Consider the following 27,946-nt stretch of genomic DNA (forward strand, 5'->3'; position numbering starts at 1 on the left):
AAAGCAGTAAGGCAGGGGCACTTGTAGTATCAGATCAACAACTTTCATTACCATCAATTTAATTTTGCAACAAAAAACAGTGCCTTGGGTGAATACCAGATTGTTAACATCTTTCTTCTCTCAATACTCAAAGATGCTGAAAGACTAATATAGAAAAATCCACTTCAAAACCCTTGTTCCAGCGGTTTTGTTCCCCTTCTTCCTCCTAGGCTCCTTTCAGGCAGTCCTGATACACTTTACGAGCCTAAAATACACAAATCCAAATTGTGTTTTTCTTCATTCATCCTTTGAAGGTTCAACCGTAGTTGATCTGCATGGTTTCTTTGTTCCCAAAGCCACAGAAACCACACAGCACCAGAAAGCTGCCAGGCTTATCCAAGAAAGCAACTATTTAAGAACAAGTCTGTGTAACAAAGCGAGAAAAAGAAACGCACAAAACCTTGAACAATTCAACCCTTTTGTCTGAAAAAGATTGAGAATTAAAGGCTTGATAACACTTGTATTGGCTTCAATTTTAATTTAGTTTACAGATCTCACACGTGAACACAGCTCATCTTTGTACAAGGCCACCGACTGCACCCCATGCTACTGCAAGAGCTGCTATCTTTTGTGTAGGCAAGTTAAATAGCATAGAGGCCTCCTAAGAACCAACCATGCAATACCCAACTTCTACTGCAGACCACAAAACTCGCTCCTTAAACTCATTTCTCATTCAGATCACTGCACAAAACTCACCAGAAAAAGCATCGCTTCACTCCAGTTTGTGAACAGAAATCAACTCAGCTCATTTTTCTACTCTCTCATACAAGAGCTGCTTGATGTTTCCTCCCCCATTCCTCCTCCCAGAGCAAGGTGGAATAAACCTATCTCATGTCCCCCTGTTGCAAAGCATTACCCAGACTTCAAGCACACGCATTCCAAGAAGATTGGTGTTTTTGGTTGCATCTCTACCACGAGAAGCTGGGAAGCGTTCTTCCCTGAACAGAGCCCACAGGGGATAGGACAGCAGCTCAGGGCCATGCTCAGAGAACTTGAAAAATGCCAGAAATTGAGACAGCAGGAGCAACTGAAAATAGTGTCTGACGGTATCTGATCCAATCCCCTTCTAGGTTTTTCAAAGCGAAGAAACTCAATGCACCTGAGATCCAAAGCATTTTCTTACATCTCAAGGAAGTAACTTAGACAGGGGTGTTCAAGGGCAACTGACACCAGACTGCAGGAGCTAACAGATAAGCTGGGCTGATGCCAACACGGCTTGGCCACATTCATTTCCTCTGTTCACCATCCTCTGAATGGGTGTTTCCCACAAAAACAGATATTACTGCTCACATTCAATCCTACTTCTGAGCTATGCTTTAAATACCACTAGCATTGCTCCTCGATGGCAAAGTCTAGATGCTGGTTTTAAAACGATGGGATGAGAGCTTTTAAAGCCATGACCAGAAACACCCTGAGGGCAGCAGATGCTCACCTGAGCCCCGAGGCTTAATCACAAGAAAAATAAGGCTGCTACATGGCAATATTCCAAATATTTGGGCCCCAAGGCTAAAAAAGCAGCATGCATACTCAACCCCTCCCAAGTGATTTGGCTCTTCTTCCTCAGGTTTAGCATAGGCAATATCTGAAGACCAAGCAAACTTTGAATAAATGTGATTTAGTTCTGGAGCTACAATTCATCTCTGAGCACGTTATTCCCAGAAAAAGCCACGTTCGTTTTATTGAGCAATATTCAGCCTCCAAGCAGGGACCACACAAATATCAACCCATGAAACAGAAAAAAGCAAAATCATGCTGAAACTGTGCAGTCTGTTAACTGTGCATTTCACCGATGGGTGTTTCTGCATAATACAACATTCCAGTTCAATGAAAAACATGCAGCCAGCCCCAGAAAGAAGCAGCGCCACTGCAAACAATACCATTGACCAGTTACACAACAGAGCTAAGAAAACAAAGCAGCCATTTCCTAACACCCTCCCCACCTTCTTCCACCCCTCTGGCAGCCACGAGACCCAGGTCTGCTCCTGGCCCTGATGGCATCTGCTTCTTTTGTTTCCTCCTTGCTGTGCCAACCCTTGCTTTTATTCCTCCCAAATCGAGCAAATGCAGACAAGCTGAAGTTTCATGCAAAGTTGAGCTAGCTGGAACGAAGACATTTACATAATAAAATCCTAACAGCTGTTCTGCCAGGCTCTATCTGGAATAATGCCCAGCGGAAATGAACAACTCCTCAAGAGACCAGCCCAGGGGATTTAAAGGCAGATGTAAATTATCACAGGCGAATCAAGCCACAGGTGGTGTTAACATGTTTCACACACTTGGAGTGAGGCATTGATTTGCTTGGGGAAGCCACCAGTGCCAGACAGGAGCCCCAAGACTTGAAACCTGAGTTTCCTTTGGGTCTCCGATCAACTCCTCCACACAAACACACCTATTTAACCTGATTCAAGGCAGTAACACCTACAGCTGCACTTCAAACAAGCACTGATTGTGCATTTTAATGTTTGTTCTTCATGACACGTGACAGAAAAAAAGCAATCCTAGAACTGAGGAATTAGATAGTGCATATAAAATACAAGGAAAAAACCCTCACCTTTGTGTTTGCTGCAATCCAATTAGAGGTTTCACTGTCATCATCACACTTCTTAATCCATTTCTTTAGCCACTGTTAGAAAAACAAGGGAGAAGTTAGAGAGGAACTGTAAAGGTCCCCAGGAGAGCTGCTTACATTAAGGTGATGGCAAGAAATGCACAGCCACCATGAGCTGAGTGCTACCACAATGAGGTGAGGTGTGACTTCACAAAGCTTCCTTTAGTGGATAAAAATCTTCTGTCTCACTCTCTAGACACACGCCAGGAGGAGAAAGGATCAGAACTCTAAGCCATTATTACTATTCCCAAATCCCATCTTTTGGGGATTGCCTTGCTGTAAATTGGGTAGGGAGAACAGTGAAGTGATGTGGGGAAGCAGTGCAGAGCAATCCATTTAGCTGCAGATGCTTCCTGCTGCACCATCACAGTGCAGCTGATGCACAAACACTTCAGCAGTGAGTTGGCAATTCTTAAGCTCAACTAAGAAAAACTTCACACAGGACTGTTAGAATTATTCTAAGAGTGATTTACAAAAACTGCTGTCAGGCCCTCTGTGCTAGCTTCGTATCAAGTCACAACATTTTCCTTAGACTTACACTGTCCACTGGTGTCCTGGCCACGTACTCAGGCTTTTACTCCTTAAACTTAAAGGAAGCACGGCTCCATCAAGTGAACACAATCACAAAAGCCTGCCTGTACCTCTGAGATAACAAACTGACCCAGGTTTGATTGGTCTCCCAGAGAACGCACAACACCTTTGGTGATGCTTCCTTCCCCATTCCCCAAGGAAGTTTCTTTGCATTCATCACTGGAGATGCACAGACTGCTCTCCTCAAGGCACAAAGCACGTCTGCTGTGAGCTCCACAACGGGCCACGGGATCCCAGGTTTGCTTACAGCTTTGGACAGCTTCACAAGAAAAGCAGTGGATGCTGTATGAAAGCAGGTGCCAGAACCAGGACCCAACTTCCTCCATGTCACAAACCTCAGTCCTGCGGAAGCCCTGAGCACCTGCAGAAATGCTGAGTACAGGAACACTCTCTGTAAAGCGAAGCATTCGCTTCTGAAGCTTTCTAATTCTTCTTGAGGGTCTCATCTGGAATATTGTTCTCCTCCAGGCACTTTCCCAAATGGCTGAGGTTAACAAATAAAGTGAAGCATCCTAAAGGCATCCAGGAAGACTTCTCTAATTTTTTTCACGTTACCATCTAAACAGGTGAACTAAAATGCTTCTCGATGTGAGCAGCTGCAAATCCTGTGCTTCATTTCTGCATGTCTTGCACATAAGTTGACTGCAAATGTTTCAAAGTCACACATTTAGCAAAGAACTTTGAGATGCTCACCTTGCATTTAACAGGATCGTGCCAGTTTTCACCACAGTTAAAGCTGTAAGGGGAAAACAGCAAATGAAGTACACAGCTATACTTTTATTTAATTTGCTTAACATCATGGGAGTTCTTCTGAGAGGCTCTGCTGAAAGAATATGGAAAACCCCAAGGAAACCTTACCCATATTAAAAAAAACCCTCAAATCCCATAACTCCATAATTGGATATACATTGCATTCGTCAATCTGGGTATTAATATTAGATTCAATGGGGATTTATTTTCCTTCTAGCAACTCAGGTAACCTTGCAAAGTAAATTAGCTATCTTATAAACAAAGAAGGTGAACAAAAGGATCTCGCTTGGGAAAGACACTTGAGTTCACTAATTATTAACTTGTATCAGCTTCCATTATTTCATTTTATTAACACTTTCAACATGTTAAGTGAAAGGCGACCTTGACTTCTTTTGCTTTATTGCTCTCACCAGAACTGACGTCCACATTTGCATCGAACAGGTTTAGCATCAGGATATTGGACTTTAACAACATGGTGGCAGTCTGGGGCAGGACACCATTTTAACAGCCGATTACACTACGAAATAAAGAAAAAGAAGATAATACAGTGGATTTGAACACGTACAACCAGGAAACAGGGACAGAGGTAAGTCTTCAAAATCAGAATAAACTCAGAACGGTGCTTTGGGAGCAGTGAAACTAGCAGTAGTTTGCTAAAAGACATTTTACAGCTTTACTTCACATGACAAATGTTTAAGGCACGTTATTCTTTATAGAATGGTGTTTCATGATTTTCAGTCTGAAGCATCTTAGATAGCATTCAATAACCATAAACATTAAGTGCTTCTAAGAAAATAAACACTGAATAGCTCTTGTCATCTCTTATCTACAGATATTCACTGTATTTTTACATAACACCTCTGCAGTCCTACAGATTTTCTTGACTATTTTCCTACAACTACAGCTGTAACTAAATCAGCTACGAAACAAGCCCTGAAAAGCCTTTGATTTGTATTACATCTGATTAGAGACCACACAACAGAAAACCTGCTCTACAGTTATAAAGAAGCCTCATTCTGGTTCAATACAGAGATACAGAGAAAAAACACTCCGGCAGCCATCACAAATTTCAAATCAAAACTCACCTCTACAAAACTATTTGTTATTAAATGCTGGTACTTTAATTTCACTTTCGAATCTGTGATCAGACGCCTGCAGAAAAGGAAAAAACAAATACATTCTTGTAGTAGAACACTCCTTTCTTCCCTACATAACCAGAAAGTCAAGACAAATGATTTTGATTCTTCCTTCTGTGCTTGCAGGTTTCTTTTTTGTATTTGCTATTTATTCTTACTATGAAATTGAAAGGTACCGTATTTAACTTCTAATATTAATTACAAGATCACATAGAAAGCTCACATAGTCCAAGAGAAATACTGTCTAAAGAGTGAGGGTGATCTTCATTCAAAAAACAGTTTGACAGACCAAGAACCAGAGCAAACAGCTTCACCAGCTCATCCACACGGAACAGCCATACTTTGTGTCAAACTCCTTTGCAAGTCTTCAGAAGAAGTGCTGCATTGACTCCGATAGATCCAACGTTACCTGGGATTCACAGGAATGCTACCATTTCAGTTTTAAAATCAATGTGGCTGTAATTCTGTTGTATTCACCAGAAATCCCAAAGTCAGTTTACATTCAAAACTGATTTAAATTCAACATCACACAGGGTGTATACACATCAACTTTAGGTCAGCTCAGAAGGAAGAGGGCAAAGAAAACTAGACAGACAGGAATCCTCTAAGAGCACGGTGACCACTCCTGTCCTGGCCACAGGGACCCAGCAGGTATTTGCAGACTATCCATGCTATATATCTTGTAAGTTCTTTCATTATATATTCCTGAAGACCACTATACACATTTTAAAGTTATGAAAGAAACATCCGCACTTACAAAGCCTCACAACATAAAGCTGGATGCACTTTGTGGTATTTGTTTTAAGTTAACCCAGAGTTCAGCTTGATAGAACCACACCGCATAAATACTGCAATTACTTCACCATTTCGGGGTGCAGCCACAATCAAGTGTGCTCTTGCATGTTATGATGCCAACGTGCACCAAGGAAAGCACGTGACCTCGGGATGTTGCATAAACCCTGGCCCTGAGCAGTCGAGGAGCTCCTTGACAAACGACATGCCAGTTATTACATAAACACAGCACGTGACAGCCAAATTCCCAGTGCTAGAATAAAAACAAAACGACTGACAAAGCATCTCATCAGGCCCTTCTCTGTGGTAAGTCTGCAATCTCAGAGCAAAACTAATCAAAAAAGGGAAAAAACCCTGAATTTTAACATGCCACGTGAATTCCAAGACTTGCTTTCTTATTCTATACATAAACTTCTAAAGCATTAAAAAATGCAGTAAGTTTTATCAGAGACATTTAATGTACGCAAGAGGAACTGGAGCGTGAGGAGTAAAGCCACACCTGGCCAGAGCACATGGAGCACATAGAGCACACAACCCACTGCCTCTGCTTACCTCCCTAGACCTGTCTGTGTCAACACCCTCACCTGCTCTACATTTGGCTCTGATGAGTACTATTGGGTTTTTTTTCTCCCCACAAATAATGAAACAAAGATGACGAATTAAGAGATGAAATCCATTCCCAATGCCCACAAACCCCCCTTTGGGTCCATTCTTCTAGGAGCCAAGGTAGAAAAGTAAGCTGGAAAAGTAAACTTTACATGTGAATTTAAAGCAATTACCAGCACCTTTAGCAAGGGTGAAGAAGAGCTAGAAGCAGATTACCTTCACCTAGTCTAAAGGTCTCCAGAGAGCTGAAAGGGGCCCTTTCTAAGCCTCCCTGCTTCAGCTCAGCAAGAACAGGAGGAGGAGGAAGACCGACAAACAATCTGCTAGCTGAGAACTCACAAATCAAGGCGAGTCATCTGGATTGCTCAGCTTGGACTTGTATACTTGAACGCAGTTTACACGTGTACTGCTCTGTTGAGACAGAGTACTGAGAAAGGAATAAATGAATAATTTGGCCTATCTAACCTACGTGATAGATAAGGAGGTTCTAATGTCTCTCGACAGTACACACTGCTCTTTGGCTTCTAAAGCTTAGAGCTGGAGGTTTTACAAAAGAGAAAGAACTAAAAAGAGAAAAGCACATTGGAGGGGAGGGTGAAGATTCCAGATGGTATTACTTATGTCTTTGTTCCTGCCATTTACTAGAATTGCTGCAGATTATCATCTTCTGTTTTCAAGCGAAACATGAGGATTTTACAGAAGATGCACCTTCCTTCCCCCAGAAATCCCAGGAGTCCCCATACGACCAGGGACAAGTAGGCTTTCACCTCCATATCAAGTTCCATTTAGATCAGGAAAATCTGTTCTCTTTAGTGAACAAGCATCGTTCTCTTGTCAGAAGCTCCTCCTGTTTCTAGGTGAGAGAATCCCACAGCACGTGGTTGTGGTTCTTTCTACTACAGTAACCATGAAGCAAATCACAGGGCTCATCAGACCTACTGTTAAATATCACACAGCAGCAATAAAGCCAGAGCTGCTCTCCTCCTCTTCCATCCTGCTACTGCCACCACCCACTGTCTCCACCAATTCCAACACCTTCAGCTGCCTATGTGAAGAGATACACAACACATCTTACTCACAAACTGTTCTAACCAAGAACACCCTTGAGAAATTTCCCACTGTGAATGCACCACACCGCAAGTTGGGTTCAGACTCCAGTAAACAAAAATCTCAATCATGAGTTGACAACTTAAGGTTTAGCTTCCACTATCTGAACTCCACAAAGCACCCCTCAACAGCACACGAGAGCATTTCAGCTCGTTTGCTTCTCTGCAGCCTACACACTGTGAGTAACAGAGCTGCTAGCAGAGGGAGATGGGAAGCCACCAGTCTGGGAGCAACTGACAGAAAAAACAGCAAATTAGTATCAATGAGTGAGTCAGACTTCAGGAAGGAAGGAGTAAGGTAAGAAAAAATGAGCTCCTGTTTAGATGCCTTTTAGCATGAAGAATTAAAATGAACTTCATCAAGGCTCAGTATTATGAAGGATGTTACTCATGCAATAACATCATTCAATATAAAAGAGAAAGAAGTTCAAGGAATTCATTGCTTCGCTGTGTGTGAGCAGTCATCCTTCAGCCAGACAAGTTAATGAGCCAAGTGACACAGTCTGACATACCCCTTTAATCAAATCTTATGTCTGAGGGTCAACTTCTCTCTATCAGAAGGCATAAAACATCCCCTGCATCGCACAGCACACAGGACCAACTTCCTCTGACTCACATACCAACTAGGTAGGTATAGGAAGCAGTGAACCAGCAAGTTGACCAGGTGAGAAGTCAAACTGCTACATAAACTGAAGGAAACTAAATACACAGAGCAGTTAAACAGGGTTTGGAAAGACTTCCTCATGTCTATCCTACTGCCTTAATGACCAAATTGGTCAAGAAGTCCTTCCTTCATGTTCTGTGGCATGGAGTTTTCAGACCTAGACAAGTCAAAAAATGTTTAGTATCGAAACAGACACTTCAGCACCAACCTCACTGGCACATTAAAGTTCTGCACAGCTTTTTGTACGCTCTTCATAACATCTGAATAGCACGTTAATAGCAAAATGAAAAAAGAGAGGAAAGCCAAGAAGTAGCAACTCTCAATACTTACATAACTGTGTTATCATCAACTAAGATATCACAGCCATGAGCAGGGCATGAAATGGTCTGGAAAAAAGAAACAGAAAGATCATAAAAGGAACACTGCTTATTTTATTTTGGTATCACAAAGAATTTCAAGGCAACAGACTTCACTACAATCCATAACAAAGACAGTCGAGTGGCTTAACCATCACATCCCAGATGTTCCGCTGTGCACAGCATGATTCCTCCCACTCACAGCAAAGATGCATGCACCAACTGCATGCAGCTCCCTCAGCCTCTCAGTTTGTAACTCTCAAAGTTCTCAGGTATGAGGGCTTTGTCACTGCTGTCTTCTGGGTTTTCTGTTGCTTTTGTTTGTTTTTAATCTTTAGTGAAGAACCTTCCCCATACCCAGAATCTTCTGAAGACATGGGGTACAAGTTGACATTTTACCTGTCCCATGCCTTCCTCCATTATTTTGGTAGTTAAATATTCACTCCAGCACTGCATACAGAACTTGTGTCCACACTCTAGGCCAGTGAAGTACTGCAATGACAGAGAACACAACATATCAGGTTATTTTATCCCACAAATTCACTGCATCATTTCACCTTTCTCAGTGTCGCGCAGTTGACTGCATCGCTCATCCCCAAACCAAATCTGAGCCTCTGCTCCTTATTTGTATCATCACCACCTCACAACACTGCTAACACAGCTCTAGACACGCTTTCAAAGTCAGACTTTGAATCCCCAGCCCTAGCAGCAAGGAAAGGTGTGGCTGATGTTTCCATCCTGTCTGCCCATTTGAATGGATCCTCATCTTAAAATGGCTCTCCCCTCATCTTACTCTTGGAAAATAATAAAACAAAGGCAGCACCACCAAACAGGTGGCAGTTACATGATAACACCAAGTCCTTTTTCCTCCTCTTGGTCCACATGGCTTGCTACCACACACGGGTGCTGCCCATAGTTCCCATAATATGCATACCTGCTATGCACAAGCACTAATTGAGCTCCCTCTGTACAGGTTGTGAGAGGAGATCAGCGAGCATTGAGCAATAGAAATACAAGTGTGTACACTTCCATTTTAATGCACACACAAAGTTTGCCAACTTGCTTGCTAGGCTTCCCTCTGAAACTCAGATGCTCATCAGACGAGGACGCTAAGTGGCAGGTGTAAGTTACTAAATAAAATTCAATAATGATCAGCTGCTGGGAACAGCAACCAGGACAACTTCACCTGTGAATGGATCACCTACACAGAGTATGCCAACATAGCATCTGGAGCTGAACAGTTACACAAGGGGGTGGGGAAGAAAATGCTGCTGTCGAAAGAGTGAAATAAGTGACTTCTCTATGATCTTCTTGAAATTTATTTCACACTGAGAGCCAGGAGCAGAGACAAACTACCTGAAGCAGTTCGCTTACAGTACTTACAGCACAGCTCAGCTTTACACACCGTTTTACTCTCACTTAAAACAAGAGCTCCACCCCAAGATGCCATCATCTTGCATAAATCTCCATAAATTAGAAGAGACCTGGCATTCTCCACAGAAGGGCCTCAAACAACAGCAGGATGTTGACTGTTAAGGAGAGAAGAGTCCATCTGAAGGACTAAGATCATCCTTAGCAAACTTCAATACTCCTGCAGCAAGCACACACAGGGGAGTGCTCCAGAACGGCTTACCTTCAGTTGAGACTCTTTGTATTATTTCAGGCAGCAAAAAGATTTGCTAAGTGCTTGCACAAAAGGCAGCCACCACACCTCCTCCCAAGCTGCAAGGAATTTGGAGCATCTTCTAACTCATTTCTTTATTTTGAGGGAGTTCCCAATTATTTTTGGCTAAGCTGACTGCAGATGTCAAGGGAACAAGCAAAAAGACTGAAGCACCCAGCCCTACTCTCATGGGATCTGAAGGATGAGATGCCAGAGGTGTATTTGCCCTTTTATACATTTCAAAAAGCAGACTAGCATCGCCTGCAAAGGCACACAGCAGGGTCAATATTCAAGAATCTTGCATTCTAAGAGCCTTGCAGTGTGAAATTTCTTAACAGGTGCAACTCTCAGCTTTCCATGGGCTGAAAGGTGCTCTCAGGAAAAGCACAGCTTTTTCTGGGGACAAACAATGAGTTAAAGCTGACCAAAGCAGAGAATTTAACAGCTGAGATTTTAGGTTAGATATCTCACTTATCCTATGGACTAAAACAGCTTCAAAACAGACTTGAACCAAATGGAATTTGGTCTCCTTAGACACAGAGACACTACAGCCTTTTACAGAAACTGTAAGCATTGATTTCCCTGTACACTCCAGCTTCTGGATAAGGCAGACCAAGAGGTTTCCCTCAACTATACCCCAAGTTAATCAACACTAACAATGTAGAGAAACCCTGCTCCCTTGCAATGCCTTACTGCTCCAGTTAAGAGCTGCTCTTCTCATAACTGGGCCAGTGCTATTTTTACATGCTACTGGAACTACAAAAACAAGAAGTGTTGGTGTGCTCTGTGCAGTTCTCTCCAGCAGCTTCTCAGGCAGCATAAAGTTAAAAGAGTCAGTTGCAAGTGCTGGGCACAATTACACTAAAAAGAAGGTAAGCAATTCATTAAGGAATAAAACCTAAATTCGAAAGGACCTTTCCCTGTGATGGACATTTGGGGAAGAAGTTTCTCACTGTTTTGCCCCTTGCCCTGTTTTCAAAGATGTTCCACAGCCTAAGTGGCCATGGAATGGCTATTTCCTCACTATCTAACATGGAAAAGTGATTACATAGGAGTTAGAGGTAGAGGAATAGAACAACTTCTCAAACACATCTTTCTTTTTAAAAGCACTTCTTCATACAAAGCAAGCCACGGTCCTCCTTTGCAAATATTCTCTAAAGGAAATCATAAGCACACATGGCTTAAAAAGAGACACACAAAGCCTTGTGGTCACTGGCCCAATAGCTATCTTAGCACTGAGCATTACTTCTGCCTCAAACTGAGTTTTGCTCTGCTCACTCCTGAGTGAGGAAAAGGCTCACAAGTAAGCCCATGACAGCAAGAGCACTCAACTCCAGGCTCCCCAAAGCTCATCATGGTTTCCATTGCTGCTGAAAAGCAAGTTAAAACACTCCCTGAGCAGGAGTGGAAGTCTTAGGAAAGGGCTGTTTCATTCTTTAAAGGTCAGGTAAATGCTATGGTACTTCAGGGAGCTGAAACAGCTCCACCAGGAATGGCAAGATCCCATGAAGGAAGAACTCCTGATTTATGTCAGCACTCTGCCTTTGGGCAAAACCACTGACAGACTCTCACTTTTCCACTTCTGTTCTTCCTGAACTTCCCACCCCAGAGAAGCCAACTGCAAGTTGCTTGCCTGTGCAAAACGCAGTAGAACCCTGGATCTCTGAACAGTGCTATTGGAATATTTAGTGTTTGTGAATAGCTAAAGAATAAGTGCTCTCATCAATCTTACCATAAACTGAAAGACTGAATTAGGGCTCCCACAAGTACTTCTACCCTAATCTTCTCCCATTACAGAAGTAGTGCAGTAGCACAATAAAGAACAGGACAGAAATATCACTGACTGCATCCTCTGAAGTGCACAGCTTCATTTTACTCCTAGACTCACCTGGTTTTATGCTGAATGCTGTAGCTTGCCTACTTTACATTATTATTTACTTCTTTTAGAAGCCATTTCCTTTCCTGGCATTCTATTTAAATAAATCCCTCTGCCTGTCAGGCTTTCTACTTTTTCCCCTTTCATCTGTCATTTATTTACATGTCTCAATTGCTACCTGACCTTTTCAAAAATCACTTGATCCACTACTTGCCTTTTCCTGAATAACTTTACCACCCCACTGCCCAGAGCCCAGCATCCTCCAAGGTTTTTGCAGAAAACACTGAAATTCAACACCACTCCATCTTAACCACTACTTCTTGAAGTTTACTTAAAAAAAAAAGTCTGTTGAGGCACATAGTAGGAAGTAAGACAATGCATAAAGCATCCATCATTCCACGGTCCCTACTGTACTACACAGACCACAAGACACTGTTTATTGCATTAAGAGACAACCTTGAATGGTGCTTTCTAGGCTTAAACTAGAGATAAAGCTCAATCAAAAAATGAAAGCTTGTTTTGTAGTTTTTTTGTTTGTTTGTTTGTTTTTAAGGCTTTTTTCAAATGCTGTTGGTTAAGTCCTTACAGAACTGCCAAAACGTGAAGCTTCAGATAGCAAAGTCAGGAGAGTTAGCAGCCAACCAGCGCTCTGGATGCTGACACTCACCGAGTTTGGGTAGTTCAGATAGCAGATCTGACAAGGCATATCCTGAGCTGATGACCTTGTGTTCATCTGGCGCGTTCGAGACTTTTTACTCGGATTAATTACATGACACTCCGCAAAGAGCTTCTCCAAGTTGCCATCAAAGTACCTGCAGAACACAGGAGAAAGTGAGAGTTTAACTACTTCCCTTGAACTTGTTTTTTAAATGCTGCAGTTAAACACACAAAGTTGCTTCAATGCTTCAAGAAAAAAAAAAAAAACACCCATCGATTGGCTCATTCCTAGCTCCTGTACTTTGCATTTTCCTCAGTGTGTTTAGTATATGTTCAGCACCTTAAAGAGGTCCTGAGGAGGGTCAGACTGGAAAGAACCACGAGCAGGCATGCCAACCTCTTCCCAATACCAAGGGATTGCATCTTTCTGCCTGCAGCACTTAGAAAGAACCAATGAGATCTGACAATTAACCAGCTAACCTTGCCTCCATGTACATCTCCTTTCCATCATCAGTATACAAGCCATTCCATTCCCTTTTTCCATCACCAGCAAGTTACATCGATATGAAGCAGCATCTACTTCAGACATTTTTTTTTTTTAACTCTTCTTGCTCCTATCTTCTATCTGTCACCAAAGAGCACTCAGGTAATACCACCTGAATCCTAGGACTCCATCCTCGCTAAAATAAACACGGAATTTTGGCATTTCTGCCAAACCACCCAATTGCAGTGCCCTCCAGATCATTATGTCGTGAGTCAGTGCACCACAGAAAATGGTTCACAGCTGCTTCATACATTTCTTAATGCAGTTCACGTACTTTACATCTCAATTTTCATGACACTGAATTTTGAAGGTATTGGTGTATTCTGGAAGCACACGAGGGTTGCCACTGCTCTTTGGTGTTTGCTGAGGGATTTAGCTTAACCAAGGTATTTGGCTTGCCTTCAGGTTTACTAATATCTAGAAAGCTTCAGCAAGCGAATTCAGTGCAGTTCTGTTATACGCCTGTTTGCTGAAGTCACAGATAAATATTTAACTCCACAAAATGCTTCCAGCATTCAAACTGTTCTTGTATGCAGCACAAGCAGCATAGAACATCCTACATTTGAAAAGAGCAGGCAGTTAGATGCTATGTTTGCAAAGAAAAGTTTCAAGACAAATCCCATGATGCAGCCTTACTGCTGGCATTTACGGTTGGCTCAACGCTCATGGAAATACCAGGGATATCTGTAATGGTGGGCTGTTTTCAAGGACATCTCCACAAACGGGAACTTGGCTCAGCCACTGTCATTAGGTAGATCTCCTCTCACAAAATCTGCAAAAGCTTTGGAGCCATGACACCAGCAGCTGTTTTTTCACCTGGAACTCTCTCCCCCCTCCAAATACCATCAGCAGCCAACTCTGAACGCCCATCTTCTTCCTGGCCTTTCAGTAGTTTCCCAAGAACAGAGAGGAGCTCACCATTTCACTGGGCTCAAGGCTAGCAGTAGAGCTAACTCAGGTTACATGCATAAATCCTGTATCCAATTTAAACATTTTCAAGCACTGATGCACTGCTAAACATTCAGGTGCTTACATTTTGGTACTTAATCCATAGGCCATATTTCCACCTCAGAAGCACCTGGTCTCTCCTACACTTCCCCAGGAAACAAATGAGGCAGCTGAGAAACTCAGCACAGCCACACAAAGGATTAACAAACCACACAGAGATAATAAAAAAAGGCTTAGTTTTGCCCTCAGAACTGCTGCATTGCTACTTTGCATAGCATTTGCTCTGCTCTTTGAAACTGTGCAAACCATATCCACGTTGAAGGGAAATGGGGTACTGGGTCCTCCTCCTCTCGCAAGATGTTTTCTTCTAATGCATTTGCTCTCTTCCTTGTGCCAGGATGCTTTCAGCAAGTCATTTCTGCAACTATTTGTCTCTGACTGTCATCATGCAGCAAGAAAATGTGAATTCTATACAATGCCTAGGAAAAACCTGGGGTTCCCTAAGCACACACAGCTGAAATGGGAACTCCAGAGTAAAGTCCAGCAGTCTTCCAACCACTCCACCACTCCTTGTGTCAACACTCTCAACCCTACCCATAGATTATTCCAGCTCCTTCCATGGCTAAGAATGACTCAATTTCTATTACCACACCTTTTTCTCCACTTGTTTAAGCGTTTAAGCACAGACCAAACATCTGAGCAGGTCCCCTCTGCCCTGCGTTCTTCCTCAAGACCATTTTGTATTTGGTAGCTGTGGCAGCCTTGACAGCACTGCAGTCTGCTACTCACATAACACTCTTCCTCTGCTTGACTGTCCCAGCAGAGCTTCTCAGCTGCTTTCAATCTCCATTCATCCTTCTCAAATCAAAGATGAGAAAACAAATGCAGCTCCAACAAGATTTCACAGCAATCTCATACAATTTCACCTGTGTTCCTCCTGCAGATATCCACCAATTGCATCCTATGGGATGCCTGTCCTTCTCAAGAGCTCCTTGCTAGCAGCTACATTTTCCATCTACTGGAAACTCCACAGTCTCCTCCGTCTCTTTTGATGAGACCTGTTGTGACTCTTGGTACAACTTCCATTGCTAGGACCCTCCCAGCTGTCTGTTTTTCTCCTGTGCGACATCGGGATTTTCCTTGGAACTGAATGCTCTGAACAGATCTGCGACAAGACACTTGTTAAGTTTAACAAACATTCACCCCCCAATTAACCAGTAAGGGACTTATTAACAGGTTCCATCTGCTCTGCGACTCCTCTCTTGAGCAAAGTATTTCTGCACAGACCCAAAGTTCTGTATCCATAACATATGCCTTCCTATTTGATTTCATCCATGCCATTATCCCTCCTAGAGAAAGAGCCTTTAAATTCCCATCTTTCCTCCTTGAAAGCTCCAGGTTATACCAGCCCTTCACCCATCGCTCCTCTCCCACTCACCTGGATGCCCTGACACCTGCTTGGCCTGCACACATGCTCATCTCCTTTCCTACCCCACCAGATTGGTGTGGGCCATGTGACAACAATCATTTCCAAATGGAAACTGGAAGATTTGCTTTGTGCCTTATCCTCACTGCAGAGCTTTCCTCCACCCCAAAGTCTGATTCTCTCGACTGTTCTGGCACCATCCCTAAGCCCTGGCTATTAAAGGGCTGCTTGTTCATAACTCGGTCCTCCTTCTCAGCCTGGAGGAGGGCAACAGCACCTCTTCCCTCCTTCTGACATTAGTATTTATTCACACAGGCCCAGCAATTAAATCCCTTATGCTCTTCTTCTCTCCGCACAAAAGAAATCCAGTAATTCTAGCACTAATGGCATTCAAGAACCATTGCGGCCTGTTCAACATCAGATTTTGCTCAATAGAGCTGACTGATAAACTAATACAACCAGCTAATGAAGTTCATTTATTTCATAACAGATGGAGTTGCTTTCTCTGCTGTTTTGCACTGAACAGCCACACAAGTGAAAACACTTTTGAAGTTCTTCTATAATCTCTTCAGATTACCAAAACCAAGACATTGCTGTTGGTAACTGCATAATAAAATTACATCCAAGGAAACACTTAACATGAAAACCCTCTCCATTTAAAAAAAAAAAAAAAAAAAAAAAAAAAAAAAAAAAAAAAAAAAAGCTTCTGGTACACTATTGAGGCTATTTATTAGTGAAAGGGCACTGTAAACATCACAGCATCAGTGTACTCACAGTGTATCTTCATATCAAATACCTGGCCACGAACAGTATTTTATTTTGTAGTTTTTAACCTGCTCAGTTCTGCTGAATAGCCTTAAGCACCTGCATGCCCCAAGGAAAGGAGACAGGCAGACCTACAGACAGGACACAGAAGTAAGGAGAGGTAACCAGAGCTAGCAGCCAAGCCACCAAGTTAAGATCAGTGCAGAGACACAGCCACACAGAGAAGCACCTGTGCTGGACTTCAGCATCTCTGTACCTCCAGCAACTAAATCAGGCATTGGCTATATGCTGAATTAATTCTCCTCAAAACAATTTAACATCTCTGTTCCCCAAGACACGTGTAGAACGTCAGGAACTGGAGCATTTCCTGCACTGCCCACTTCTATATCCTTCAGACTATCCCACTCCAAAACACCAATCTGGCTTTCAGACCCAGTCAAATAATTAGTATTTCATCAGCAGATAAGAGTTTCAGCTGTGGCTATTACTTCACTGCAAGTGGAACAAATACCTGTAACACACCTGCTCCTTTAGTAACTCCATGCAATTATTTCATGATAAAGCTGTCACAGACAGCAGTAACCCGCTTATTAAGAACTGTATGCAACAACAAAGCAACACAGAGGTTTTCACGTTTTAAAATATGGAAATGCTCATCTCATGAGCCCTAGTAAATAACACACAGCACTTTAAAAAAAGAAGCCACTTAGCTTATCTGCTCTGCTACAGGCGAAGACTGATACAGCTGCCTGCCAGGTCCTGCTGATTCACGATGAACCAGGGCAAAAGAGATGCTGGCTAGCTCTCCCTACACACCATTAAACAACTTAGCTCAAGCTCAGGCTTGGTGTGCTATCAAATACCTGAACCTGCACCCAAACTTTATATCTGAGCAAGCAGTAAACCCATCCAAACAGCAGGCAACAACAGGAACTTCCTGGGAAGCTTTCCTAATGGTTATTAGGAGTGAAAGAGGCCAAATTTATAAGAGCTCAAGTGCTTAAAAGAAGAGTCACCATCTGTAGCCAGCTCATGGCTTCACTTCCAGCTCCATCACCATTTCACACTGACTGTTTTGCTTCCTGTCTGTCCAAGTGATCTCCTGCCTCCTACCCCAACACTGCAGCGATTACAACATCTTCTTCCCCACTCTACCAAGAGCCAGCTGTCAGCATGCTGCTCCTGGCTGAACGTGGTGTCAGCAGAGGGCTGCCATGGCCTTGGTGACAGCTGTCTGATGAAGAAGTGACAGAAAGCAGCAATAGCTACCAGAGAGAAAACCCTGTTGTGTTCTTCTAATCCAGTGGGGGTATCTGCACTGGAACTATGGGCAGCATGAAACAGTTCTGCATAAGCAAGGGCCACACATTACGTTTCTCACAGGGGTAATCCTATAGAATTAAGGTAAGTATTTTAATGAATGTGTACAGAGAGTAAACGTTTACCTGCGGACCTTTGTAAATATTTACACGTGCTTAATTATATTTTGGCTGCAACCTGTAAAAGCTTTCTTTTAACAATAATACCTCCCACTGAAGTGGCTGACACCCCCTTCAAGTTTGTTTTGCTTTCAAATCAATGCTTAAAGCAAACTTTCAGTGAGAAGGACAAAAAAAAAAAAAAAATTCTCCTGAATACACAAATGATGGTTTGATACACTTCTGTGGGGTATCTCCAAATGAGATGGAGGTAGCCAGAGTAAACCTTAGTCCAACCAAAGGAACCAGTGCAAGAACCTTAAAGAGAAAGAATGAAGAGACAGAAGTTACACAGAAGGAACTAAATCTGAATGTTTAACAGCTGTAGTCAATTTAAATATCCTCAAGGAGACTATATTCAGCCACAGCACAAAGCTTTCATATACTTCCAGGCACTGCCTAATAAAGGTCATCAATCTAACAAATATAAAGCAAAGACTGAAAAGCTTAAAAAAAACAAAAAAAAACTAAAAAAAAAAACATAGTTCAGAAAAAAAATCTAAGCCAAACAAAACATAAGGGATGTCCCAGCACTACCTGAAAATGTTAACACACCATTCACCCTGTCAGAAAACATTCCAGCTCCAGAACCACCAGCCAGACTGCTGCAGACCTGCTCTTCCTGTTGGTAGCAACCAGCAATACTACAACTCCTTCTGCACAGCTTTACGGACTGCAAGGCATCCTGCCTTCTCTAACCCTGATCACTGGGTAAAGCAAATGGCAGTAACGAAATCCTAGAGTCCTTCAGTGCTCACTCAAATACTTGGTACAAAGACCACCCATAAGTCACTGTGCAGCCTTCCTTCTGATCCAGCCTCTTTCCCCAGCTTCTACAAGCAAGCAGACTTCTCTAGCTCCCTTAGGGTCTTCTCAACAGCAGCAACAGTGCAACAAAATCAATGAAAACTAAAAGTTAATTTTACCACTGAACTGGGTTCAACCCAGCAAACTAGAAAGTACTTTTACCAGCAACACTCTCCAAGAGCTAGGCATCAAAGATGAGAAGCAGCCATAAACTGCTCTGCTCAGAGGGAGACAGCATTCCAGCCATTATTTATACACACCATGCAAAAAAAACTAGTGCTGCAAAGGTGAAGATAAGGCAGATACACTTCACCAGCACTCTTCATCATCAAGATGAATTTGGTCTTGGCAAGACTGAGGAATAAACAAGTCAGGAACATACATGCTAGGATGACATACAAAAAGTAACTAAATCCAAACCCAAAACAGTTGCAAGATAACAGGAACCTGCTCCTGCTTGCTTTAGTCCAAAGTGCAAAAATCCAGCGGCTGCAGGTAATCAAACCAAGGTATGTCTTCTTCCAAGGGGCAACTGACTCCCGAAACTTCTCTGAAGCCTAACAGGCATTATTAGCATTAAAGCCAGGAGTTACCTAGCCACTAAGAGTTACAAAAGGAGGAAACATTTACAGCTTACACAAGAGATTCTTCTGCCACACACCGTGCAATTCATCTGTTTACACATCATGCCTGCCGAAACATTTATTACTGGATTAACGTGCGATGCGGCTGCTTACCTCTCCATCAGCTTCTCTTTATCCCAGTTGAAATGGCTAAGCAGTATTCGAGTGATAGTCGCTGGATTCTAGAAGGAAAAAGAAAATTGAATAACTGTTTCAGCATGTTAAAACGGCACTGTGAAAATCCAAAGCGAAGTTTTAAATAATAAGGATGCCAATGCGTTTGATAACATATTGTCTGCACAAATTACGTTAGCATACACTGGAAAAAAGAGTTTGTCTGGACAGACAGAAAAGGCCCAGCATCTCAATGCCCCACGTGCTTACACAACATAAAACCAGGATGCTGCTACAATGCAGAAAGGACAACTGGTCCAGAAATAAAGTCCACAAGTTTTTCCTCCAACTTCACCTCTCCCTTCCAGCCAAGGAACCCAACAGAAGCCATCTCTTACACCCCAGAATTGTGCCTTAATTCCCCAAACCCAAGCCGTTCCAGCTCAGTGTGAGGGCTGCTCACACACAGCGCAGGCAGCAGAGCACCCCAGGACTGGCTGCACGTCCTCTGCCATCTGACACCAAAATGGAAGTTTGCCTCGGGGCAGATTTTCAGCAGACTCTGAGGCTGCTGGAAAGTAGGACACAAAACAGCAATGTGATTTCAGAACCTGCAGGCTATAGCTACAACTTCAAGCTGCCAGAAGCCAGCTCTGCCAGCCCGAGCATCAGTCCCACCCTCAGCCACACATCTGCACATCCTGCACTCACCATCCCACGGGAATGCAACTTTTTTTTTTTAATGCTGCAACACTGCAAATTACCACCTTGATAATTGACTTTTTTCCCCTCTAATCTGTCCCCAGTCTCTTTTACTGCCTGACCACACAGCTAGCTGCAGCAGCACATGGGACAGAGCAGGAATAAGGAATTCAGGACCAGCATGACAGCATTTTCCAGCAGCAACACCAACAGTCACTGAAACAGAGCCTCAGAGATAAAACGTGAGCACAAAGAATTAGCCTTGCAGTTTTTGCTATAAGTCACACTTCTTTCCCTCTTCAGTGTGTTCATATGCTCATCGATACCAGTACAGTTTAAGGCCAAAAATAAGAAAATCCTCCAGCCTAAAAAACTCACATGAAGCAAAGCAGCTTTAGAAACTCAGAATAGCTCATTTGAACATGCACGCGTTCTAGAGCCAAGTAATGAAAGGTGAACATTCATCTTTCAGCAAGCAAGCTGATCTGTAAGTGACCCTGGTTTGAACACCCAGCGCCAGCACAACTCCTGCTCTGAGGAAATCTCCATTTCTCTAAGATGCATCTTGCCTCGAAGCAGAGCTCAATGTACTGCCCTACACAGATGTACACAGCTGTAAGGAACTTGGTAATTCAAGTCCCTCGCCCACACCACTCCAAAGCTACAAGTGGGGACTGCCTATTAACTGCTTAGCAGGCTAAGGGGGTGACTGGTGCAGTGCCTGGGTTTTCTCTTTCGAAGAAGAGAAGGCAGACAAGTTTTCCTTGTTCCGAACGGTAAGTTATGCTGTTAGCAAGGAAATAAATTGATCTGCGGTGAGTATCAAGCATCACAAATCCAACACAAATCAGTAGCTCTCAGTGGCTTGCTTGCTGGGCTTCAGCTTCATGCAGCTACAGCACAATTTGTTCAATGTTAACTGAATTAAAAAAAAAAAAAAAAAAAAAAAAGGAAACAGCAGCAGCACGACAAGTTCCTACCAGAAATAGCTGCTTGGCCCATCCACAATCTGAAATGTAAAACCTCACGAGGTGTTTCACTGATACAGAGGACTAACACTGCTCTGCCCTCGTTATATTGCATGCAGGAATTTAATCCGTGCCTGCGTCACGCAGGGAAGACCAAGGAGAGGAGGGAGGCAGCGATGACAGGCTTGGTTTGCATAATACAAGTCCCAGATAAATGCAAAAAGCTCTGGCATGAGGGATTGGCCTAATTCGTGGCCAGGCACACCTGGGAAGTGCCAGTAACAGCTGCTCAGCATAAACTGCCTGCACACACATCCTTCTCTCAGTTATTTGGGAGCAGCTCCGGATCATGTAAATCCCAGCACCCACCTCAATGAGAGTCACAGAGGAGCCACGTCCCTTACCAGGGTCCTAAGACACACTCATTGCATCCACGGTTAGAACAACACCAAAATAACTGGGTTCCAACCCCTGCTTTGATACTGGTCCTGTTACAGCTCTGCAGCAGCACCATGTGAAACATCAGCAGTCACTTGGGACACCTGCAAGCATTACCGAAGCATTCTGCGGATGCTGGTGTCACACACACAGTGGCTCCCTCCCATCCTGACCAGACAGCTCCCCACCTGCACGCACGATCATGCTCACGCAGGGATTAACCACGAGCAGGCCCCAGCACTGCTCAGACAGGATTACTGCCACACTGGGAGATGCCTGCTCTCACAGAGAGCATCTTCTGTTTAACAAAAAATAAAATAACAACTGAACGAAACAGCCAGAAGCAGATGGGAAACTAAGGGAAAGCTGACGCATTCAGACACTCCGTTTTCATTCAGACATGGTTTGACGAGAGCTGAAGTAGATCTCATTTACAACAGGCATCTATTAAATTCTCCACGTTGAGCTGAGGACAACTGGCTGCAGCTCGGGGCAGCGAGCCTGTTGATATCCTGATAGAAATGAGAGCTGAGGAGCGCAGCCATTTTGTTGAAATCCTCCGGGCACTCGGAGACATGCTGTCACAACATCCAGCAGCCACAACACCCAGCTCTGCCCAGTCAGACACAGGCAGGCTGCAGCTGGGGTTTTGTTTAGGCTCACAAAGCAGCCAGGTCCCAGTCTGCTTCAAACAGATTCCACCTCCCACTCCTAGGGGAGGTATTAACACTCACCATCTGTATCTATCCTACGATTCTTAGACTTGCTGATGCACACTGGATACGGAGGGAAGCTACAAAGTCCAGAAGTCACATCTGGACTTCTCCCAAGAAGCAGCACAAATTGAAATGAAATTCTTTGATTCAGCAGGATTTCAGGAGTTGGGTCACAAGTGTCGAGTTCCATTTTTTTGGCCACCTAAAGAAAGGCACAAAGGGAAAGGAGGAACCTGGATGCACAAAGACATTAAGTGAATTATAAATCAAAGATTACGAGCGCATCAGTTTAAAAGTGTATTTCCAAGCAGAGTAGTTTGCTGAATGACAGTTTGCAGTGCTTGATCCATTCGTGTCTTCATCTGTCACGACAAGCTGCACGGTTTTTCCAGACAACAGCATCTTTCAGATTCCAGCTTCTCAGCACGTGCTGGGAGTAAGCTGCTGTTCCAATTGGAGCATTCACTCCAGATAAAAACCATTTACTAACAGCTCATCTTAAGCCCCATCCTCCAACAGAAGACTTTCCCATCTCCCTCACGCTTGGTATTGATGAATTCATTGTTTCCTTCCATTCCATGGCTTTGCATTTTGCCCTTTAATCATGGCAAGAGTTTTCATCCTAGCTGCAGGATTTATTTCCTACTAGCAGCAGCTTGCTAAGACTTGCTCCATCGATACGAACTTGATGCTGCTTCCAGTTTGGTTTTCAACAAAGCTGCTCCAGTAGTCATGAAGGAAAGCACCTGGTTTCAAAGTACTTGAGTGCAAAGATGAAGACTTCTGCTTGCTAGTGAAACATCACACAAACTGGTGGGAAAGCAACGGGTTGCCACAGAAAAAGAGGTCAAAATTCCACCTGTGTGAAACAACCAGGCAGACATCTGCTTGGTGTCATGCCACCACTGTAAATATTTCATCAGTGAAAAACACTGCACTTGCCAGCAAAGGAGCACGGAGTGGAAATTACAGCTGCCCTCTGAGCACGTGCAGGATCGAACGGCATCTCCCAGGCTTCCCAACGCCGTGTGCAATGTGCCACAGAAGGGAGAATAACCCAAATAACCAACATGCCACATTTGACAGCAGGTGAACTAGGAGCAATTTCACCATGAGAAGGTTTGGAAGATTTCTTGGTCCATTCCAGACTTCTGGCTTGCCTTTCACTGCAGCTCAGCACTGGATGCACCAGGTGTGCCGTCCCCACTGCCCTCAGGATGGCTCCAGGCTGCAAGGGATGGCTCAGCACAGGCAACACTCATCTGCATTAATGCCACCACCGATCAGGAGCCAAACACCCCAACAATCACTCAGTCACTGCAAACCCTGCCAGGCTTACACCTGCTCTGTTCTACCACCACTGCTCCTCGCTTCATGCCTCCCAGCTCCATACAGGTAACCTCTGGACTCTGTATGTTTATCCTTAAGTGTTTAAGACAAGCTTTTAGCCAAAACTGCATTACAGAAGCACTGTCACCATAAAGTTTGCATTGCTTCACAAATGTGCTGAGAGACCTTTGTTTGGGAAGATCCATTCCCCTTTATTCTTACACCAGACAATTGCAGGAAATCTCACAAACAAACCCATTTCTAGCAGCTTAATAAAATTCCCAGGAGCCAAACGCAGAAGATGAGATCTAAGCATGGAGCACTTCCAGGAGCTGATCTCCTGAAGGGTTTATCTTCAGGCTCACTAGTTTTCAAGAACACCGAGTGCTCTGAAAAGCTGCTAGAAAACTTTTGTGTAACCTAATATAGCTTGGCTCAGTTACAGACCACGAGTGCGCTCTGTGAGAAGACGAGGACAGCAGCGCGACGCATCAGTCCACCACTGCTCACCCATCCTCTCTTCTGCCATCCCTGAGGCCTGGGAGAAATCCACGTCGCAGTGCACTGCTGCCATCAGCCACGTCACAGCTTATGGGTACAACAAGCACACGTGGACCCCCTCCAAAGTCTGCCAGAAACCTTACTAAGAAAAGAAACCTGAACCTTTCACATTACATCCCACTCACGATCTGATCTTTGCATCCTACAGTCGTACCAAAGCCACGCTGAAGTACAGTTTATAGCACAGAATCACCCAAATTTACCATTTTCCTGCACTTCCAACCAACTCAGCACGAAGCCAGGCTAACTCCCTGCTATTGCTGCTGTCCCCCAGCTGCTATCCAGTGCATATCCAATACATCCATCAACTTCAGCCTCATCTCCTTGGCTTCCAACATCTGACTTCATCTCATTAATTGCCCTTCTCACATCATCTCTAACTCTGAAAATTAAGTTCTGCAGAATTATTGAATTAGGACCATTACGTGATGGCATCACATAGTAGCTTGATATCAAGATCTCAGTTTGTTGTAACCTATCTGCACTTTGCTGATTGTTTCTAGCTGATGAACACACACTCTTCTAGCAGAGGAAGATAATAAAAAGCAACTTCGGAGAAAATTCTATTACTTGAGTTAATTGGTTCAAGAGAGAAAAACGAAGCAGTCAGCTGCTTCACATTTTCTCAGAGCCTTTTGGAAAGTTTTCAGGTTAATGATTAAAAGCCACAACAAAAAACCATTGTCTAACAAAGCTTTTAAATCTGAAAAAAAAAAAAAAAAAATCCTAAAGCAACAACTCTGGGATGAATTAGCAAATTTGGGAATGCCGAAGCTGAATTCACACTGTAATACTAAATAATCTAAATTATTCTAATTCTGAATAAAAGAACATTGGACACACTTGCTATGCTCAAATGTGTTCTCCAACAGTTGCACAAGCTCCACCAGCAGCTCAACACTTGCACAACTGAGTGCTGGGGAAGGCTGTACTGAATGTTTTCAACTATGATCAACCTTATACGAGGAGATGTACGGTTTGATAGAGATATTAATCACTAATTGACACATCTCAGTTGAAAAACATTTTGGCTTTTACTTCTTCTTTACTGAACAAAGACCCCAGGCTGAGGCACTGTGACCCTGGGCAAGTCATGCCCCTGTACATTACCTGAGCTCTCTGAGCGTGCACAAAACAACATCCCACTTCCAACTCACTCAGATCACAGCATGCTGTAGTTTCACTGCCCTCAGAGGCAGCACCACACCAAGTACTTTGCTCCTTCTGGTGGTTCCCATCATGAGAAATCCCCACGTGTCACATCTATAGTTTCCTAAGTTGCCACCAAGCGACTACAGCTGACACACCGAGAGAAGCGGAGTGGGAGCACATGGGAGCTGGGTGTGCTTCAAAATAGGGTAATTCAGCCCATTGCCTCCCACCCACCGATTCGCAAAGACTTGCCGTAAGAGTAGGAGAAGGTGTTGGTATCATCTCTTTATAATTCAGTCATTTACTATTTCAGTGGCTCCTTAAGATCTTGCACAGCAGAGGAAGAAAACCACATCCAGCCCAGTGATTATGCTATATAAGGGCAACCCTGAAGTCAAAGACCCACGGCTTCATCACTTCCCACTCCCACCTGACAATACACACACTGAACTTTTACTGTTTACCTCCACATACTGCAAATGGATCCAACTATACCAGACAGAAGAAAGCTGCTGGTTTTCTGTAGATCATAAGCATCTCCAACAGCAGAAAGAAGCACTGTTTGTTATGTTTAGTTCCACAGCAGCCTAGAAGACACACGTGGTTATTGTTTCATTTCTTACCTCACACCTGTAAGACAGTTCATTTATGTGGGGCTTGAAGGGAAACGCACAGCACTGGCTCAAGAGGAACAGGAAAGCATTTTTTAACACGACGACCCTGAATGACAGCTGGAATTAACAAGCTGGGCAAAGGGGCTTTGCTGGTTTACTTTGACCCAGACCAGAGCCAGAACCAAGATCAAAACAAGGCCAGACAGCTGGGTTGGTACAACTGGGACAAGAGGGACTTGCTGCCAACGAGCCTCTGTTTGTGAGATCAGCCTCCCAAGCACCACACAGCACATCCAAGTTGGGCTCTCCCCGTGTTAACAGGCTTTCCAGATTTCCACGTCCCAAAGGGCTTCAAAACATACCAAAGTACGATCTGGTGCACATTACAGCCACTGTTCTCCTGCGTCATCCCACGAGCAACTTCAGCACTCACCCCAGAACACATCATTCAGAAGGCTCACATCTCATCCAGATGAATACAAGACTGGCCAGAACAGCCTATGGATAGTACAGCTTCCTTTCTGCTGCTTAAGCACCTGGCCAAACCACTCCAACACTGAACAGACAGTAAAAGCCTTAGGAGGGTGCTGTGAGTGTACCTGGGAAGGTATCAAACTGGGCTTCTCCTGGGGAGCACATCAGTGCTGCATCAGCCATACAACCACACAGAACAAGTATGAAAATCTGCTCTTCTGAGGGCAGTTACACAAAACAAGAATATCCTCCGTGCTTTTCTCAAACAGACCAAACCACCACTTCATTCTCAAAGATCAGTTACTGTACATTAAAAATCTGCATGCTGTACTGGAGTTGTATCTGACTGAAAAATCTGTTACACTTTAAAAAAAAAAAGTCTGCACTGCAGTAATTCCTGGAAGAGTATCCCATAGTATGTCGTGATGTCCGAACACCAGGATGTTTCTGAAGACAAAAAACACTGTGCATTCAAGAAGTAATACCACTGCATGCTTCAAGTGGGTAGAAGTCAGGCAAACAGCTATGATGAGAGCATTTCTGACAGCCACTGCACCAGCACACAAACTGGAAAGGGTAAATTCCTGACAGCTTTTATTCTTCCCCCCTCCACCCCCAAGTGACAATTTCCATAGCAGATCTGCTTGTAGGGTCAAATGTATGCCAGAACAATAATAACTAATTGATTTCCTGGATTAGTGTGGAAGTTCTCTGGAAAAGCCTCTGGCCTCTCAGATCACTCCTCTGCTGGTCTCACCAGTTTTCCCAGGCGATGATTAAAGAAAGAGAGACTTGTCTTCAGATGGCACACAAGCAGATGATCACATCCCATGGATATTCAGCCTAAATGTCTCCCAACACCAGTTAAAACTCAGTGGTCAGATGATCTGCCTCCCTTTACTTCTGTTACTGGGCTCTAGGAGAGCATCTAGACCAGCAGGGCACAGACAGATGAGATGTTTATCACAGGTGAAAGACAACCCAACCCAACCGCGGGCTGCCTCGAGTTCACCCCACAACTCCTCAAAAATCAATGGTTACCCTGACAAAACGTGGGATCTGTGCACAGATCTTCACCCAGAAGACACGGCGGACACAGATGCGTGCTTCTCACCTGGCAGCTGTTGCAGTGTTTGCTTATCCAGTGCTTTGGTCTTCTAAGAAATCAGAACAAAAGCAAAGGCTAACTTCTGCAATCAGAGTCAGAGCTCTTGGACTCACCAGTACTCGTGAGGTGAAATATTATGCAAAAACCTCCCAATAAATAACTTGCTTACGTAGGCTCTGCCTCAATCTGGACTTCCACTTCAGAACATTATAATTAATGTCTTCCAACAGAGAAGACAGACAGGAAGTAGAAAGTGGTAAGCCAAAGTAACTTCTTGGATGAGCAGCATACGAGTAGCACTCACAGAAATCAATTAAGTTAAAATTCGATCAGGA

The 27,946-nt window shown here is 43.6% G+C and overlaps 1 protein-coding gene across 1 annotated transcript in view; it reads right to left on the bottom strand.

Moving 5' to 3' along the window:
• Positions 1-27,946, bottom strand: part of ARIH1 (ariadne RBR E3 ubiquitin protein ligase 1) — a gene marked incomplete at its 5' end in the record, with an annotated part of 47,187 nt that overhangs the window by 9,085 nt on the left and 10,156 nt on the right. The window contains 8 exons of the mRNA XM_079540928.1: positions 2,591-2,662; positions 3,932-3,974; positions 4,399-4,505; positions 5,074-5,140; positions 8,623-8,678; positions 9,048-9,140; positions 12,855-12,999; positions 19,550-19,617. Of these exons, the coding sequence (XP_079397054.1) occupies positions 2,591-2,662; positions 3,932-3,974; positions 4,399-4,505; positions 5,074-5,140; positions 8,623-8,678; positions 9,048-9,140; positions 12,855-12,999; positions 19,550-19,617 (651 nt within the window). The remainder of the gene's footprint in view (positions 1-2,590; positions 2,663-3,931; positions 3,975-4,398; positions 4,506-5,073; positions 5,141-8,622; positions 8,679-9,047; positions 9,141-12,854; positions 13,000-19,549; positions 19,618-27,946) is intronic.

This window comes from Tetrao urogallus (assembly GCF_951394365.1).
Source record: "Tetrao urogallus genome assembly, chromosome: 11".
In the NCBI taxonomy this organism is placed as follows: domain Eukaryota; kingdom Metazoa; phylum Chordata; class Aves; order Galliformes; family Phasianidae; genus Tetrao; species Tetrao urogallus.